At 47.0% G+C, this 17,153-nt stretch overlaps 1 protein-coding gene across 8 annotated transcripts in view; it reads right to left on the bottom strand.

Moving 5' to 3' along the window:
* The window catches only part of dmd (dystrophin), a 424,484-nt gene that overhangs the window by 119,443 nt on the left and 287,888 nt on the right, over nucleotides 1–17,153 (bottom strand). For all 8 annotated transcript variants that reach the window (XM_082963114.1, XM_082963111.1, XM_082963108.1 and 5 more), the window contains 5 exons: nucleotides 16,238–16,360; nucleotides 15,944–16,116; nucleotides 10,143–10,278; nucleotides 7,807–7,982; nucleotides 7,105–7,252 (listed from right to left, as the gene is read on the bottom strand). In XM_082963114.1, coding sequence (XP_082819240.1) covers nucleotides 7,105–7,252; nucleotides 7,807–7,982; nucleotides 10,143–10,278; nucleotides 15,944–16,116; nucleotides 16,238–16,360 — 756 coding nt within the window. The remainder of the gene's footprint in view (nucleotides 1–7,104; nucleotides 7,253–7,806; nucleotides 7,983–10,142; nucleotides 10,279–15,943; nucleotides 16,117–16,237; nucleotides 16,361–17,153) is intronic.

Here is a 17,153-nt window from a genome sequence, read left to right as displayed (position 1 = left end):
GTTCCCTGGTCAGTAATCTAGACTAGGAGACAGAGTAGTGAGAGATGTTCCCTGGTCAGTAATCTAGACTAGGAGACAGAGTAGTGAGAGATGTCCTCTGGTCAGTAATCTAGACTAGGAGACAGACTAGTGAGAGATGTCCTCTAGCCAGTAATCTAGACTAGGAGACAGACTAGTGAGAGATGTCCTCTGGTCAGTAATCTTGACTAGGAGACAGACTAGTGAGAGATGTCCTCTGGCCAGTAATCTAGACTAGGAGACAGACTAGTGAGAGATGTCCTCTGGTCAGTAATCTAGACTAGGAGACAGACTAGTGAGAGATGTCCTCTGGCCAGTAATCTAGACTAGGAGACAGACTAGTGAGAGATGTTCCCTGGTCAGTAATCTAGACTAGGAGACAGACTAGTGAGAGATGTCCTCTGGTCAGTAATCTAGACTAGGAGACAGACTAGTGAGAGATGTCCTCTGGCCAGTAATCTAGACTAGGAGACAGACTAGTGAGAGATGTCCTCTAGCCAGTAATCTAGACTAGGAGACAGACTAGTGAGAGATGTCCTCTGGTCAGTAATCTTGACTAGGAGACAGACTAGTGAGAGATGTCCTCTGGCCAGTAATCTAGACTAGGAGACAGACTAGTGAGAGATGTCCTCTGGTCAGTAATCTAGACTAGGAGACAGACTAGTGAGAGATGTCCTCTGGCCAGTAATCTAGACTAGGAGACAGACTAGTGAGAGATGTTCCCTGGTCAGTAATCTAGACTAGGAGACAGACTAGTGAGAGATGTTCCCTGGTCAGTAATGTAGACTAGGAGACAGACTAGTGAGAGCTGTTCCCTGGTCAGTAATCTAGACTAGGGGACAGACTAGTGAGAGATGTTCCCTGGCCAGTAATCTACACTAGGAGACAGACTAGTGAGAGATGTTCCCTGGCCAGTAATCTAGACTAGGAGACAGACTAGTGAGAGATGTTCCCTGGTCAGTAATCTAGCCTAGGAGACAGACTGGTGAGAGATGTTCCCTGGCCAGTAATCTAGACTAGGAGACAGACTAGTGAGAGATGTCCTCTAGCCAGTAATCTAGACTAGGAGACAGACTAGTGAGAGATGTCCTTTGGCCAGTAATCTAGACTAGGAGACAGACTAGTGAGAGATGTCCTCTAGCCAGTAATCTAGACTAGGAGACAGACTAGTGAGAGATGTCCTCTGGTCAGTAATCTTGACTAGGAGACAGACTAGTGAGAGATGTCCTCTGGCCAGTAATCTAGACTAGGAGACAGACTAGTGAGAGATGTCCTCTGGTCAGTAATCTAGACTAGGAGACAGACTAGTGAGAGATGTCCTCTGGTCAGTAATCTAGACTAGGAGACAGACTAGTGAGAGATGTCCTCTGGCCAGTAATCTAGACTAGGAGACAGACTAGTGAGAGATGTCCTCTGGCCAGTAATCTAGACTAGGAGACAGACTAGTGAGAGATGTCCTCTGGTCAGTAATCTAGACTAGGAGACTGACTAGTGAGAGATGTCCTCTGGCCAGTAATCTAGACTAGGAGACAGACTAGTGAGAGATGTTCCCTGGTCAGTAATCTAGACTAGGAGACAGACTAGTGAGAGATGTTCCCTGGTCAGTAATGTAGACTAGGAGACAGACTAGTGAGAGCTGTTCCCTGGTCAGTAATCTAGACTAGGGGACAGACTAGTGAGAGATGTTCCCTGGCCAGTAATCTACACTAGGAGACAGACTAGTGAGAGATGTTCCCTGGCCAGTAATCTAGACTAGGAGACAGACTAGTGAGAGATGTTCCCTGGTCAGTAATCTAGACTAGGAGACAGACTAGTGAGAGATGTTCCCTGGCCAGTAATCTAGACTAGGAGACAGACTAGTGAGAGATGTTCCCTGGCCAGTAATCTAGACTAGGAGACAGACTAGTGAGAGATGTCCTCTGGCCAGTAATCTAGACTAGGAGACAGACTAGTGAGAGATGTCCTTTGGCCAGTAATCTAGACTAGGAGACAGACTAGTGAGAGATGTCCTCTAGCCAGTAATCTAGACTAGGAGACAGACTAGTGAGAGATGTCCTCTGGTCAGTAATCTTGACTAGGAGACAGACTAGTGAGAGATGTCCTCTGGCCAGTAATCTAGACTAGGAGACAGACTAGTGAGAGATGTCCTCTGGTCAGTAATCTAGACTAGGAGACAGACTAGTGAGAGATGTCCTCTGGCCAGTAATCTAGACTAGGAGACAGACTAGTGAGAGATGTTCCCTGGTCAGTAATCTAGACTAGGAGACAGAGTAGTGAGAGATGTTCCCTGGTCAGTAATCTAGACTAGGAGACAGAGTAGTGAGAGATGTCCTCTGGTCAGTAATCTAGACTAGGAGACAGACTAGTGAGAGATGTCCTCTAGCCAGTAATCTAGACTAGGAGACAGACTAGTGAGAGATGTCCTCTGGTCAGTAATCTTGACTAGGAGACAGACTAGTGAGAGATGTCCTCTGGCCAGTAATCTAGACTAGGAGACAGACTAGTGAGAGATGTCCTCTGGTCAGTAATCTAGACTAGGAGACAGACTAGTGAGAGATGTCCTCTGGCCAGTAATCTAGACTAGGAGACAGACTAGTGAGAGATGTTCCCTGGTCAGTAATCTAGACTAGGAGACAGACTAGTGAGAGATGTCCTCTGGTCAGTAATCTAGACTAGGAGACAGACTAGTGAGAGATGTCCTCTGGCCAGTAATCTAGACTAGGAGACAGACTAGTGAGAGATGTCCTCTAGCCAGTAATCTAGACTAGGAGACAGACTAGTGAGAGATGTCCTCTGGTCAGTAATCTTGACTAGGAGACAGACTAGTGAGAGATGTCCTCTGGCCAGTAATCTAGACTAGGAGACAGACTAGTGAGAGATGTCCTCTGGTCAGTAATCTAGACTAGGAGACAGACTAGTGAGAGATGTCCTCTGGCCAGTAATCTAGACTAGGAGACAGACTAGTGAGAGATGTTCCCTGGTCAGTAATCTAGACTAGGAGACAGAGTAGTGAGAGATGTTCCCTGGTCAGTAATGTAGACTAGGAGACAGACTAGTGAGAGCTGTTCCCTGGTCAGTAATCTAGACTAGGGGACAGACTAGTGAGAGATGTTCCCTGGCCAGTAATCTACACTAGGAGACAGACTAGTGAGAGATGTTCCCTGGCCAGTAATCTAGACTAGGAGACAGACTAGTGAGAGATGTTCCCTGGTCAGTAATCTAGCCTAGGAGACAGACTGGTGAGAGATGTTCCCTGGCCAGTAATCTAGACTAGGAGACAGACTAGTGAGAGATGTCCTCTAGCCAGTAATCTAGACTAGGAGACAGACTAGTGAGAGATGTCCTTTGGCCAGTAATCTAGACTAGGAGACAGACTAGTGAGAGATGTCCTCTAGCCAGTAATCTAGACTAGGAGACAGACTAGTGAGAGATGTCCTCTGGTCAGTAATCTTGACTAGGAGACAGACTAGTGAGAGATGTTCCCTGGCCAGTAATCTAGACTAGGAGACAGACTAGTGAGAGATGTCCTCTGGTCAGTAATCTAGACTAGGAGACAGACTAGTGAGAGATGTCCTCTGGCCAGTAATCTAGACTAGGAGACAGACTAGTGAGAGATGTCCTCTGGCCAGTAATCTAGACTAGGAGACAGACTAGTGAGAGATGTCCTCTGGTCAGTAATCTAGACTAGGAGACAGACTAGTGAGAGATGTCCTCTGGCCAGTAATCTAGACTAGGAGACAGACTAGTGAGAGATGTCCTCTGGTCAGTAATCTAGACTAGGAGACAGACTAGTGAGAGATGTCCTCTGGTCAGTAATCTAGACTAGGAGACAGACTAGTGAGAGATGTCCTCTGGCCAGTAATCTAGACTAGGAGACAGACTAGTGAGAGATGTCCTCTGGCCAGTAATCTAGACTAGGAGACAGACTAGTGAGAGATGTCCTCTGGTCAGTAATCTAGACTAGGAGACTGACTAGTGAGAGATGTCCTCTGGCCAGTAATCTAGACTAGGAGACAGACTAGTGAGAGATGTTCCCTGGTCAGTAATCTAGACTAGGAGACAGACTAGTGAGAGATGTTCCCTGGTCAGTAATGTAGACTAGGAGACAGACTAGTGAGAGCTGTTCCCTGGTCAGTAATCTAGACTAGGGGACAGACTAGTGAGAGATGTTCCCTGGCCAGTAATCTACACTAGGAGACAGACTAGTGAGAGATGTTCCCTGGCCAGTAATCTAGACTAGGAGACAGACTAGTGAGAGATGTTCCCTGGTCAGTAATCTAGACTAGGAGACAGACTAGTGAGAGATGTTCCCTGGCCAGTAATCTAGACTAGGAGACAGACTAGTGAGAGATGTTCCCTGGCCAGTAATCTAGACTAGGAGACAGACTAGTGAGAGATGTCCTCTGGCCAGTAATCTAGACTAGGAGACAGACTAGTGGGAGATGTCCTCTGGTCAGTAATCTAGACTAGGAGACAGACTAGTGAGAGATGTCCTCTGGCCAGTAATCTAGACTAGGAGACAGACTAGTGAGAGATGTCCACTGGTCAGTAATCTAGACTAGGAGACAGACTAGTGAGAGATGTCCTCTGGCCAGTAATCTAGACTAGGAGACAGACTAGTGAGAGATGTCCTCTGGCCAGTAATCTAGACTAGGAGACAGACTAGTGAGAGATGTCCTCTGGTCAGTAATCTTGACTAGGAGACAGACTAGTGAGAGATGTTCCCTGGTCAGTAATCTAGACTAGGAGACAGAGTAGTGAGAGATGTTCCCTGGTCAGTAATGTAGACTAGGAGACAGACTAGTGAGAGCTGTTCCCTGGTCAGTAATCTAGACTAGGGGACAGACTAGTGAGAGATGTTCCCTGGCCAGTAATCTACACTAGGAGACAGACTAGTGAGAGATGTTCCCTGGCCAGTAATCTAGACTAGGAGACAGACTAGTGAGAGATGTTCCCTGGTCAGTAATCTAGCCTAGGAGACAGACTGGTGAGAGATGTTCCCTGGCCAGTAATCTAGACTAGGAGACAGACTAGTGAGAGATGTCCTCTAGCCAGTAATCTAGACTAGGAGACAGACTAGTGAGAGATGTCCTTTGGCCAGTAATCTAGACTAGGAGACAGACTAGTGAGAGATGTCCTCTAGCCAGTAATCTAGACTAGGAGACAGACTAGTGAGAGATGTCCTCTGGTCAGTAATCTTGACTAGGAGACAGACTAGTGAGAGATGTTCCCTGGCCAGTAATCTAGACTAGGAGACAGACTAGTGAGAGATGTCCTCTGGTCAGTAATCTAGACTAGGAGACAGACTAGTGAGAGATGTCCTCTGGCCAGTAATCTAGACTAGGAGACAGACTAGTGAGAGATGTCCTCTGGCCAGTAATCTAGACTAGGAGACAGACTAGTGAGAGATGTCCTCTGGTCAGTAATCTAGACTAGGAGACAGACTAGTGAGAGATGTCCTCTGGCCAGTAATCTAGACTAGGAGACAGACTAGTGAGAGATGTCCTCTGGTCAGTAATCTAGACTAGGAGACAGACTAGTGAGAGATGTCCTCTGGTCAGTAATCTAGACTAGGAGACAGACTAGTGAGAGATGTCCTCTGGCCAGTAATCTAGACTAGGAGACAGACTAGTGAGAGATGTCCTCTGGCCAGTAATCTAGACTAGGAGACAGACTAGTGAGAGATGTCCTCTGGTCAGTAATCTAGACTAGGAGACTGACTAGTGAGAGATGTCCTCTGGCCAGTAATCTAGACTAGGAGACAGACTAGTGAGAGATGTTCCCTGGTCAGTAATCTAGACTAGGAGACAGACTAGTGAGAGATGTTCCCTGGTCAGTAATGTAGACTAGGAGACAGACTAGTGAGAGCTGTTCCCTGGTCAGTAATCTAGACTAGGGGACAGACTAGTGAGAGATGTTCCCTGGCCAGTAATCTACACTAGGAGACAGACTAGTGAGAGATGTTCCCTGGCCAGTAATCTAGACTAGGAGACAGACTAGTGAGAGATGTTCCCTGGTCAGTAATCTAGACTAGGAGACAGACTAGTGAGAGATGTTCCCTGGCCAGTAATCTAGACTAGGAGACAGACTAGTGAGAGATGTTCCCTGGCCAGTAATCTAGACTAGGAGACAGACTAGTGAGAGATGTCCTCTGGCCAGTAATCTAGACTAGGAGACAGACTAGTGGGAGATGTCCTCTGGTCAGTAATCTAGACTAGGAGACAGACTAGTGAGAGATGTCCTCTGGCCAGTAATCTAGACTAGGAGACAGACTAGTGAGAGATGTCCACTGGTCAGTAATCTAGACTAGGAGACAGACTAGTGAGAGATGTCCTCTGGCCAGTAATCTAGACTAGGAGACAGACTAGTGAGAGATGTCCTCTGGCCAGTAATCTAGACTAGGAGACAGACTAGTGAGAGATGTCCTCTGGTCAGTAATCTTGACTAGGAGACAGACTAGTGAGAGATGTTCCCTGGTCAGTAATCTAGACTAGGAGACAGACTAGTGAGAGATGTCCTTTGGCCAGTAATCTAGACTAGGAGACAGACTAGTGAGAGATGTCCTCTGGTCAGTAATCTAGACTAGGAGACAGACTAGTGAGAGATGTCCTCTGGTCAGTAATCTTGACTAGGAGACAGACTAGTGAGAGATGTTCCCTGGCCAGTAATCTAGACTAGGAGACAGACTAGTGAGAGATGTCCTCTGGTCAGTAATCTAGACTAGGAGACAGACTAGTGAGAGATGTCCTCTGGCCAGTAATCTAGACTAGGAGACAGACTAGTGAGAGATGTTCCCTGGCCAGTAATCTAGACTAGGAGACAGACTAGTGAGAGATGTCCTCTGGTCAGTAATCTAGACTAGGAGACAGACTAGTGAGAGATGTCCTCTGGCCAGTAATCTAGACTAGGAGACAGACTAGTGAGAGATGTTCCCTGGTCAGTAATCCAGACTAGGAGACAGACTAGTGAGAGATGTTCCCTGGCCAGTAATCCAGACTAGGAGACAGAGTAGTGAGAGATGTTCCCTGGCCAGTAATCTAGACTAGGGGACAGACTAGTGAGACTAGTTGTTGTTGTTGACCGTACCGTGACTTTCTCCAGGGTGGCGTTCATCTGGTGGTGGTCTCCAGGCGTCAGGGTGATGGCCACTACCTCCTCAGCCTCATCCAGCCAGGACAGGAAGTCCCCCATGTCCTCCTGCAGCCCCATCGCTGCAGTACGTGCCTCTGCAGACCTGACACGCACAGGGAACAGTTAGGAGGAATACACACACACACACACACACACACACACACACACACACACACACACACACACACACACACACACACACACACACACACACACACACACACACACACACACACACACACACACGACACACACACACACACACAGAGTACTCAGTCAGGGAATAGTTAAGACACACATTTGGTTGGAGCAAAATCATGCAGTTGACGGACATATAGACGTACAGACGGACGGTAAAGACGGACAGGATGTGACGTGCAGACAAACACACCGGTACTGCAGACAAACACACCGGTACTGCAGACATACACTCTGGTACTGCAGACATACACACTGGTACTGCAGACATACACACTGGTACTGCAGACATACACACTGGTACTGCAGACAAACACACTGGTACTGCAGACATACACACTGGTACTGCAGACATACACACTGGTACTGCAGACATACACACTGGTACTGCAGACAAACACACTGGTACTGCAGACATACACACTGGTACTGCAGACACAAGAACACACACACACACACCTCCTCTTCCTCTCTGCGATCTCCTGGGTGACGTTCACCCAGCGTGTGTTGAGGGTGTTGAGCTGTAGCCTGATCTGAGCTCCGTCCTCCTGGGTACTCTGACCAATGATCTCCTTCCCTGCAGCGTTCAGCCCTGCCACCACACCCCCCTGGGCCCCCACGCTCTCCTGCAGCTCCTGACACGCCACAGGGTCACAGGGCAAAGGTCATACAACATATTCATTCCATCAGCTACAAGCACCCGTTCATTGTTTCATGGTTGAGCAGGTTTTCTACCTGTTTAGCCGACACAGCATGTTATCATGTTATCATCATGTTATCAACAGGTCATGTTTTATTAAACTGTTTAGCCGACACAGCATGTTATCATGTTATCATCCTGTTATCAACAGGTCATGTTTTATTAAACAGTTTAGCCGACACAGCATGTTATCATGTTATCAACAGGTCATGTTTTATTAAACTGTTTAGCCGACACAGCATGTTATCATGTTATCATCATGTTATCAACAGGTCATGTTTCATCTCAATGATGAATTGTTTAATGACGGTACTCCCAAGTCCCTGCAAGTATTACATTCATGTCAATAGGCTTGAATTGAACAGCATAGTGGAGGTCAATGGATCAACCAACCACCAATGAAGAGCCACGGTGACTCATCCCGTTCTGCGTCTGTGGCCTTGTCCTTTTCCACGCCAGACAGAGGGCACGCACACAGACAGACGGTATGGAAACACACAGTACTGAACATTAGCTTTCTATGGCTCATAGATAGCATGGTCTGTAGAGATGGGATGGCACTTAGTTAGAGAGAGAGATAGAGAGAGAGAGATAGAGAGATGGAGAAAGAGAGAGAGAAAGATAGAGAGAGAGAGCGAGAGAGAGAGTGAGAGAGAGAGAGAGAGAGCGAAAGAGAGAAATAGCGAGAGAGAGAGCGAGAGAGAGAGACAGAAAGAGAGTGCGAAAGAAAGAGAGAGCGAAAGAGAGAGAGAGCGAGAGAGAGAGAGAGAAAGAGAGAGGCATAAAACGTCGCCCATCACAATTTCAACGAGGTGTGTGTGTGTTTGCACGCGTGTGTATGTGTGTGCGTGCATCCTTGCATCCTGGCCTGTGTGTGTGCGCGTCTACCTCTCTGTATCCCAGTGAGCATAGGTCTTAGAGACAGCTGGTCTCTTCAAAGCCAAGCTGCTTCACACACAGAACAGCTCTTAGATCTGCCCTGCCCATCAAGGCCAGTGAGGCCATACCCGTCCCAACACTGGCATCTGACTGGCACTAAACACACTGCTGTCCCCTCTGCCCTCCTCTAAACAGATGGACTGTGTGTGACGATCACAGTGCTCCAAAAGTGGACTGGGCAAGTTGACATCTGATCACACACACACACACACACACACACACACACACACACACACACACACACACACACACACACACAACACACACACACACACACACACACACACACACACACACACTACATGTATCCAAAACTGTCTGACACACAGTCGTGGAAGATGAGGTCAGTGTGGGACCTCTGGACCTACAAACGCTCTGATTGGTGGACCACAAGGACCTCTGAACTTATGGCTGTTCTGATTGGTGGAGACGCAGGGCTTTAAAGAGCACAGCATCGTAATCCCATAATCCCATTCTCTGCTATGGCCTTCATCAACACGCTCTGGCATGAGGGGTATTCAGGCTGCTAGGACCACTGTGTTACCATGGAGACAGACAGAACACACACACTCCGGCACCTGGACACACGCAGAGACAGTGGGCTTGTCTACCTAACGGAACATAATAGTATAATTCCTAAAACAAGTAGGGCCCTGAGTTTCACCGGACCATGTGATCAAGTCCTCATATCCATAGGGCCCTGAGTTTCACCGGACCATGTGATCAAGTCTTCATATCCATAGGGCCCTGAGTTTCACCGGACCATGTGATCAAGTCTTCATATCCATAGGGCCCTGAGTTTCACCGGACCATGTGATCAAGTCTTCATATCCATAGGGCCCTGAGTTTCACCGGACCATGTGATCAAGTCTTCATATCCATAGGGCCCTGAGTTTCACCGGACCATGTGATCAAGTCTTCATATCCATAGGGCCCTGAGTTTCACCGGACCATGTGATCAAGTCTTCATATCCATAGGGCCCTGAGTTTCACCGGACCATGTGATCAAGTCCTCATATCCATAGGGCCCTGAGTTTCACCGGACCATGTGATCAAGTCCTCATATGGTTTAGATGACGGACGTCAAACTCCCTTCATCTATCTGCTGAGTTGTTGGATGTTGGATGTGCTTGTGTTACTGTTGAACTGTAGTTACCTTAAGGTGTGGTCTGGTCCCAGCAGGGTCTGTCTTCGCCTGTTTCAGACTGGTCTCCGCACCACTCAACCAATCACCTAGCACCTTCTGGTCCGCTACAAACTTCAGCCAATTAGCATTGGACGTCTCCCAGCGCCTGCTCACACACACACACACACACACGACCGCAGGAAAGTGTACGAACGTGCACATACACACACAGAAACAACTGTGAGACACCACTGAGATCAGTCAATGAGAGAAGCAGTGAGACAGTGAGTGTGTGGAGGGAGAGAAATAGAGGTGGGAGCTGAACCAGCAGGACAGTTGAGGTGACAATGGACACAAACTGAGGTGACAAAGGACACAAACTGAGTTGACAATGGACACAAACTGAGTTGACAATGGACACAAACTGAGGTGACAATGGAGTGGAAACTACACCGTAGAAACAAACGGTCCTGATAATCCTTATGTCATCAGTCTGTCAAGAGCATTTACACTAGTGGTGAGGATGTTACTGTAGCTTGACTACTAGTTAGTCTAGTGGTGATGATGTTACTGTAGCTTGACTAGTTACACTAGTGGTGATGATGTTACTGTAGCTTGACTACTAGTTAGTTAGTGGTGAGGATGTTACTGTAGCTTGACTACTAGTTAGTCTAGTGGTGATGATGTTACTGTAGCTTGACTAGTTACACTAGTGGTGAGGATGTTACTGTAGCTTGACTACTAGTTAGTCTAGTGGTGAGGATGTTACTGTAGCTTGACTACTAGTTAGTTAGTGGTGAGGATGTTACTGTAGCTTGTCTAGTTACTCTAGTGGTGAGGATGTTACTGTAGCTTGTCTACTAGTTAGTCTAGTGGTGAGGATGTTACTGTAGCTTGACTACTAGTTAGTTAGTGGTGAGGATGTTACTGTAGCTTGTCTAGTTACTCTAGTGGTGAGGATGTTACTGTAGCTTGTCTACTAGTTAGTCTAGTGGTGAGGATGTTACTGTAGCTTGACTACTAGTTAGTTAGTCTAGTGGTGAAGATGTTACTATAGCTTGTCTAGTTACTCTAGTGGTGAGGATGCTACTGTAGCTTGTCTAGTTACTCTAGTGGTGAGGATGTTACTGTAGCTTGACTACTAGTTAGTCTAGTGGTGAGGATGTTACTGTAGCTTGACTACGAGTTAGTCTAGTGGTGAGGATGTTACTGTAGCTTGTCGAGTTAGTCTAGTGGTGAGGATGTTACTGTAGCTTGACTACTAGTTAGCTAGTCTAGTGGTGATGATGTTACTGTAGCTTGACTACTAGTTAGTCTAGTGGTGAGGATGTTACTGTAGCTTGTCGAGTTAGTCTAGTGGTGATGATGATACTGTAGCTTGTCTAGTTAGTTAGTTAGTCTAGTGGTGATGTTACTGTATCTTGTCTACTAGTTAGTTAGTCTAGTGGTGAGGATGTTACTGTAGCTTGACTACTAGTTAGTTAGTGGTGAGGATGTTACTGTAGCTTGTCTAGTTACACTAGTGGTGAGGATGTTACTGTAGCTTGACTACTAGTTAGTTAGTGGTGAGGATGTTACTGTAGCTTGACTAGTTAGTCTAGTGGTGAGGATGTTACTGTAGCTTGACTAGGAGTTAGTCTAGTGGTGAGGATGTTACTGTAGCTTGTCTAGTTAGTTAGTCTAGTGGTGATGATGTTACTGTAGCTTGTCTAGTTAGTTAGTTAGTCTAGTGGAGATGATGTTACTGTAGCTTGTCTAGTTAGTCTAGTGGTGAGGATGTTACTGTAGCTTGTCTACTAGTTAGTCTAGTGGTGATGATGTTACTGTAGCTTGACTACTAGTTAGTCTAGTGGTGATGATGTTACTGTAGCTTGACTACTAGTTAGTTAGTCTAGTGGTGATGATGTTACTGTAGCTTGTCTAGTTAGTTAGTCTAGTGGTGAGGATGTTACTGTAGCTTGACTACTAGTTAGTCTAGTGGTGAGGATGTTACTGTAGCTTGACTACTAGTTAGTCTAGTGGTGAGGATGTTACTGTAGCTTGTCTACTAGTTAGTCTAGTGGTGAGGATGTTACTGTAGCTTGACTACTAGTTAGTCTAGTGGTGAGGATGTTACTGTAGCTTGACTACTAGTTAGTCTAGTGGTGAGGATGTTACTGTAGCTTGACTACTAGTTAGTCTAGTGGTGAGGATGTTACTGTAGCTTGACTACTAGTTAGTTAGTGGTGAGGATGTTACTGTAGCTTGTCTAGTTACTCTAGTGGTGAGGATGTTACTGTAGCTTGTCTACTAGTTAGTCTAGTGGTGAGGATGTTACTGTAGCTTGACTACTAGTTAGTTAGTCTAGTGGTGAGGATGTTACTGTAGCTTGTCTAGTTACTCTAGTGGTGAGGATGTTACTGTAGCTTGACTACTAGTTAGTCTAGTGGTGAGGATGTTACTGTAGCTTGACTACTAGTTAGTCTAGTGGTGAGGATGTTACTGTAGCTTGACTACTAGTTAGTTAGTGGTGAGGATGTTACTGTAGCTTGTCTAGTTACTCTAGTGGTGAGGATGTTACTGTAGCTTGTCTACTAGTTAGTCTAGTGGTGAGGATGTTACTGTAGCTTGACTACTAGTTAGTTAGTCTAGTGGTGAAGATGTTACTATAGCTTGTCTAGTTACTCTAGTGGTGAGGATGCTACTGTAGCTTGTCTAGTTACTCTAGTGGTGAGGATGTTACTGTAGCTTGACTACTAGTTAGTCTAGTGGTGAGGATGTTACTGTAGCTTGACTACGAGTTAGTCTAGTGGTGAGGATGTTACTGTAGCTTGTCGAGTTAGTCTAGTGGTGAGGATGTTACTGTAGCTTGACTACTAGTTAGCTAGTCTAGTGGTGATGATGTTACTGTAGCTTGACTACTAGTTAGTCTAGTGGTGAGGATGTTACTGTAGCTTGTCGAGTTAGTCTAGTGGTGATGATGATACTGTAGCTTGTCTAGTTAGTTAGTTAGTCTAGTGGTGATGTTACTGTATCTTGTCTACTAGTTAGTTAGTCTAGTGGTGAGGATGTTACTGTAGCTTGACTACTAGTTAGTTAGTGGTGAGGATGTTACTGTAGCTTGTCTAGTTACACTAGTGGTGAGGATGTTACTGTAGCTTGACTACTAGTTAGTTAGTGGTGAGGATGTTACTGTAGCTTGACTAGTTAGTCTAGTGGTGAGGATGTTACTGTAGCTTGACTAGGAGTTAGTCTAGTGGTGAGGATGTTACTGTAGCTTGTCTAGTTAGTTAGTCTAGTGGTGATGATGTTACTGTAGCTTGTCTAGTTAGTTAGTTAGTCTAGTGGAGATGATGTTACTGTAGCTTGTCTAGTTAGTCTAGTGGTGAGGATGTTACTGTAGCTTGTCTACTAGTTAGTCTAGTGGTGATGATGTTACTGTAGCTTGACTACTAGTTAGTCTAGTGGTGATGATGTTACTGTAGCTTGACTACTAGTTAGTTAGTCTAGTGGTGATGATGTTACTGTAGCTTGTCTAGTTAGTTAGTCTAGTGGTGAGGATGTTACTGTAGCTTGACTACTAGTTAGTCTAGTGGTGAGGATGTTACTGTAGCTTGACTACTAGTTAGTCTAGTGGTGAGGATGTTACTGTAGCTTGTCTACTAGTTAGTCTAGTGGTGAGGATGTTACTGTAGCTTGACTACTAGTTAGTCTAGTGGTGAGGATGTTACTGTAGCTTGACTACTAGTTAGTCTAGTGGTTAGGATGTTACTGTAGCTTGACTACTAGTTAGTCTAGTGGTGAGGATGTTACTGTAGCTTGACTACTAGTTAGTTAGTCTAGTGGTGAGGATGTTACTGTAGCTTGTCTACTAGTTAGTTAGTCTAGTGGTGATGATGTTACTGTAGCTTGTCTACTAGTTAGTTAGTCTAGTGGTGATGATGTTACTGTAGCTTGTCTAGTAAGTTAGTTAGTTACTCTAGTGGTGAGGATGTTACTGTAGCTTGTCTAGTTAGTTAGTTAGTCTAGTGGTGAGGATGTTACTGTAGTTTGTCTACTAGTTAGTTAGTCTAGTGGTGATGATGTTACTGTAGCTTGTCTAGTTAGTTAGTCTAGTGGTGAGGATGTTACTGTAGCTTGACTACTAGTTAGTCTAGTGGTGATGATGTTACTGTAGCTTGACTACTAGTTAGTCTAGTGGTGACGATGTTACTGTAGCTTGTCTACTAGTTAGTTAGTCTAGTGGTGAGGATGTTACTGTAGCTTGACTACTAGTTAGTCAGTCTAGTGGTGAGGATGTTACTGTAGCTTGACTACTAGTTAGTCTAGTGGTGATGATGTTACTACAGCTTGTCTACTTAGTTAGTCTAGTGGTGATGATGTTACTGTAGCTTGTCTAGTTAGTTAGTTAGTTAGTCTAGTGGTGATGATGTTACTGTAGCTTGTCTACTAGTTAGTTAGTCTAGTGGTGATGATGCTACTGTAGCTTGTCTAGTTAGTTAGTCTAGTGGTGATGATGTTACTGTAGCGTGTCTACTTAGTTAACAACCCCATGAGGAGGGTTAACAACAACCCCTGGTCTCCTAGTTAACCAGCTCACACCTGGTGTCTCCCCATGAGGAGGGTAGGCCCCCCTGGTCTCCTAGTTAACCAGCTCACACCTGGTGTCTCCCCATGAGGAGGGTAGGCCCCCCTGGTCTCCTAGTTAACCAGCTCACACCTGGTGTCTCCCCATGAGGAGGGTAGGCCCCCCTGGTCTCCTAGTTAACCAGCTCACACCTGGTGTCTCCCCATGAGGAGGGTAGGCCCCCCTGGTCTCCTAGTTAACCAGCTCACACCTGGTGTCTCCCCATGAGGGTCGGCCCCCCCTGGTCTCCTAGTTAAACAGCTCACACCTGGTGTCTCCCCATGAGGAGGGTCGGCCCCCCCTGGTCTCCTAGTTAAACAGCTCACACCTGGTGTCTCCCCATGAGGAGGGTCGGCCCCCCCTGGTCTCCTAGTTAAACAGCTCACACCTGGTGTCTCCCCATGAGGAGGGTAGGCCCCCCCTGGTCTCCTAGTTAAACAGCTCACACCTGGTGTCTCCCCATGAGGAGGGTCGGCCCCCCCTGGTCTCCTAGTTAAACAGCTCACACCTGGTGTCTCCCCATGAGGAGGGTCGGCCCCCCCTGGTCTCCTAGTTAAACAGCTCACACCTGGTGTCTCCCCATGAGGAGGGTCGGCCCCCCCTGGTCTCCTAGTTAAACAGCTCACACCTGGTGTCTCCCCATGAGGAGGGTCGGCCCCCCCTGGTCTCCTAGTTAAACAGCTCACACCTGGTGTCTCCCCATGAGGAGGGTCGGCCCCCCCTGGTCTCCTAGTTAAACAGCTCACACCTGGTGTCTCCCCATGAGGGTCGGCCCCCCCTGGTCTCCTAGTTAAACAGCTCACACCTGGTGTCTCCCCATGAGGAGGGTCGGCCCCCCCTGGTCTCCTAGTTAAACAGCTCACACCTGGTGTCTCCCCATGAGGGTCGGCCCCCCCTGGTCTCCTAGTTAAACAGCTCACACCTGGTGTCTCCCCATGAGGGTCGGCCCCCCCTGGTCTCCTAGTTAAACAGCTCACACCTGGTGTCTCCCCATGAGGAGGGTCGGCCCCCCCTGGTCTCCTAGTTAAACAGCTCACACCTGGTGTCTCCCCATGAGGGTCGGCCCCCCCTGGTCTCCTAGTTAAACAGCTCACACCTGGTGTCTCCCCATGAGGGTCGGCCCCCCCTGGTCTAGTTTGTCTTCATCTGTTGACCCAGTCCTTCCTGTCCTGAGTTAGTAACCCCAGTGTGACCCCAATAGATTCCCATTATTTCAGGTACGTACCTGAGCCTGTCCAGGTACAGCTTGTTGACTTTGTCCCAGTTAGTGTTGAGCAGCAGAGCTGTCTCCTGGACCCTGGTGCTCTCTGCTGGAGTAGCGATGGCCACCACCTCCTCTCTCCTGGCTAGAGCGCCCTCTACAGGGGGGCGGAGGTTCTTCAGATTCACCTTCACCTCCTGAGACACAGGGACGTAGGCAGACAGGCACGCACACACACATACACAAACATGTTAACCACACACACACACGTACATATACACAGTTGAAACCAACAATATGAAACACACACACACTGACCTGAAGGCACTGTCCCTGCTGGGGTAGGTTGTAGAAGACGCCCTGCCAGTACTCAGGAGAGTTCAGTTGGAAGTCTGTCTCAGAGATGGAACGCAGCAGGGTCTGCAGCTCTCCCAGGTACTCCTACAGACACACACACACACACACACACACACACACACACACACACACACACACACACACACACACACACACACACACACACACACACACACACACACACACACACACACGCTCAATTATAACTAAACAATAACCCCATACTCATTCTGAACGACACAAACTATACAATATTAAACAACAGTAAACACAAAGCTATCTATTACTGATAGATCCTCATCAGACCCCCTACTGGGGTCAGGAGTTGTTCTGGCCCTACCACTATATACTGTAGATACCTTCACAGAGGGGGTAGGCTACCTACCACTACATACTGTAGATACCTTCACAGAGGGGGTAGGCTACCTACCACTACATACTGTAGATACCTTCACAGAGGGGGTAGGCTACCTACCACTACATACTGTAGATACCTTCACAGAGGGGGTAGGCTACCTACCACTACATACTGTAGATACCTTCACAGAGGGGGTAGGCTACCTACCACTACATACTGTAGATACCTTCACAGAGGGGGTAGGCTACCTACCACTACATACTGTAGATACCTTCACAGAGGGGGTAGGCTACCTACCACTACATACTGTAGATACCTTCACAGAGGGGGTAGGCTACCTACCACTACATACTGTAGATACCTTCACAGAGGGGGTAGGCTACCTACCACTACATACTGTAGATACCTTCACAGAGGGGGTAGGCTACCTACCACTACATACTGTAGATACCTTCACAGAGGGGGTAGGCTACCTACCACTACATACTGTAGATACCTTCACAGAGGGGGTAGGCTACC

The sequence above is a fragment of the Salmo salar genome, chromosome 16 (genome assembly GCF_965601325.2).
Source record: "Salmo salar chromosome 16, fSalSal1, whole genome shotgun sequence".
In the NCBI taxonomy this organism is placed as follows: domain Eukaryota; kingdom Metazoa; phylum Chordata; class Actinopteri; order Salmoniformes; family Salmonidae; genus Salmo; species Salmo salar.
The sequence above is the reverse complement of the archived record's forward strand: the minus strand, read 5'-3'. Positions and strand labels throughout refer to the sequence as shown.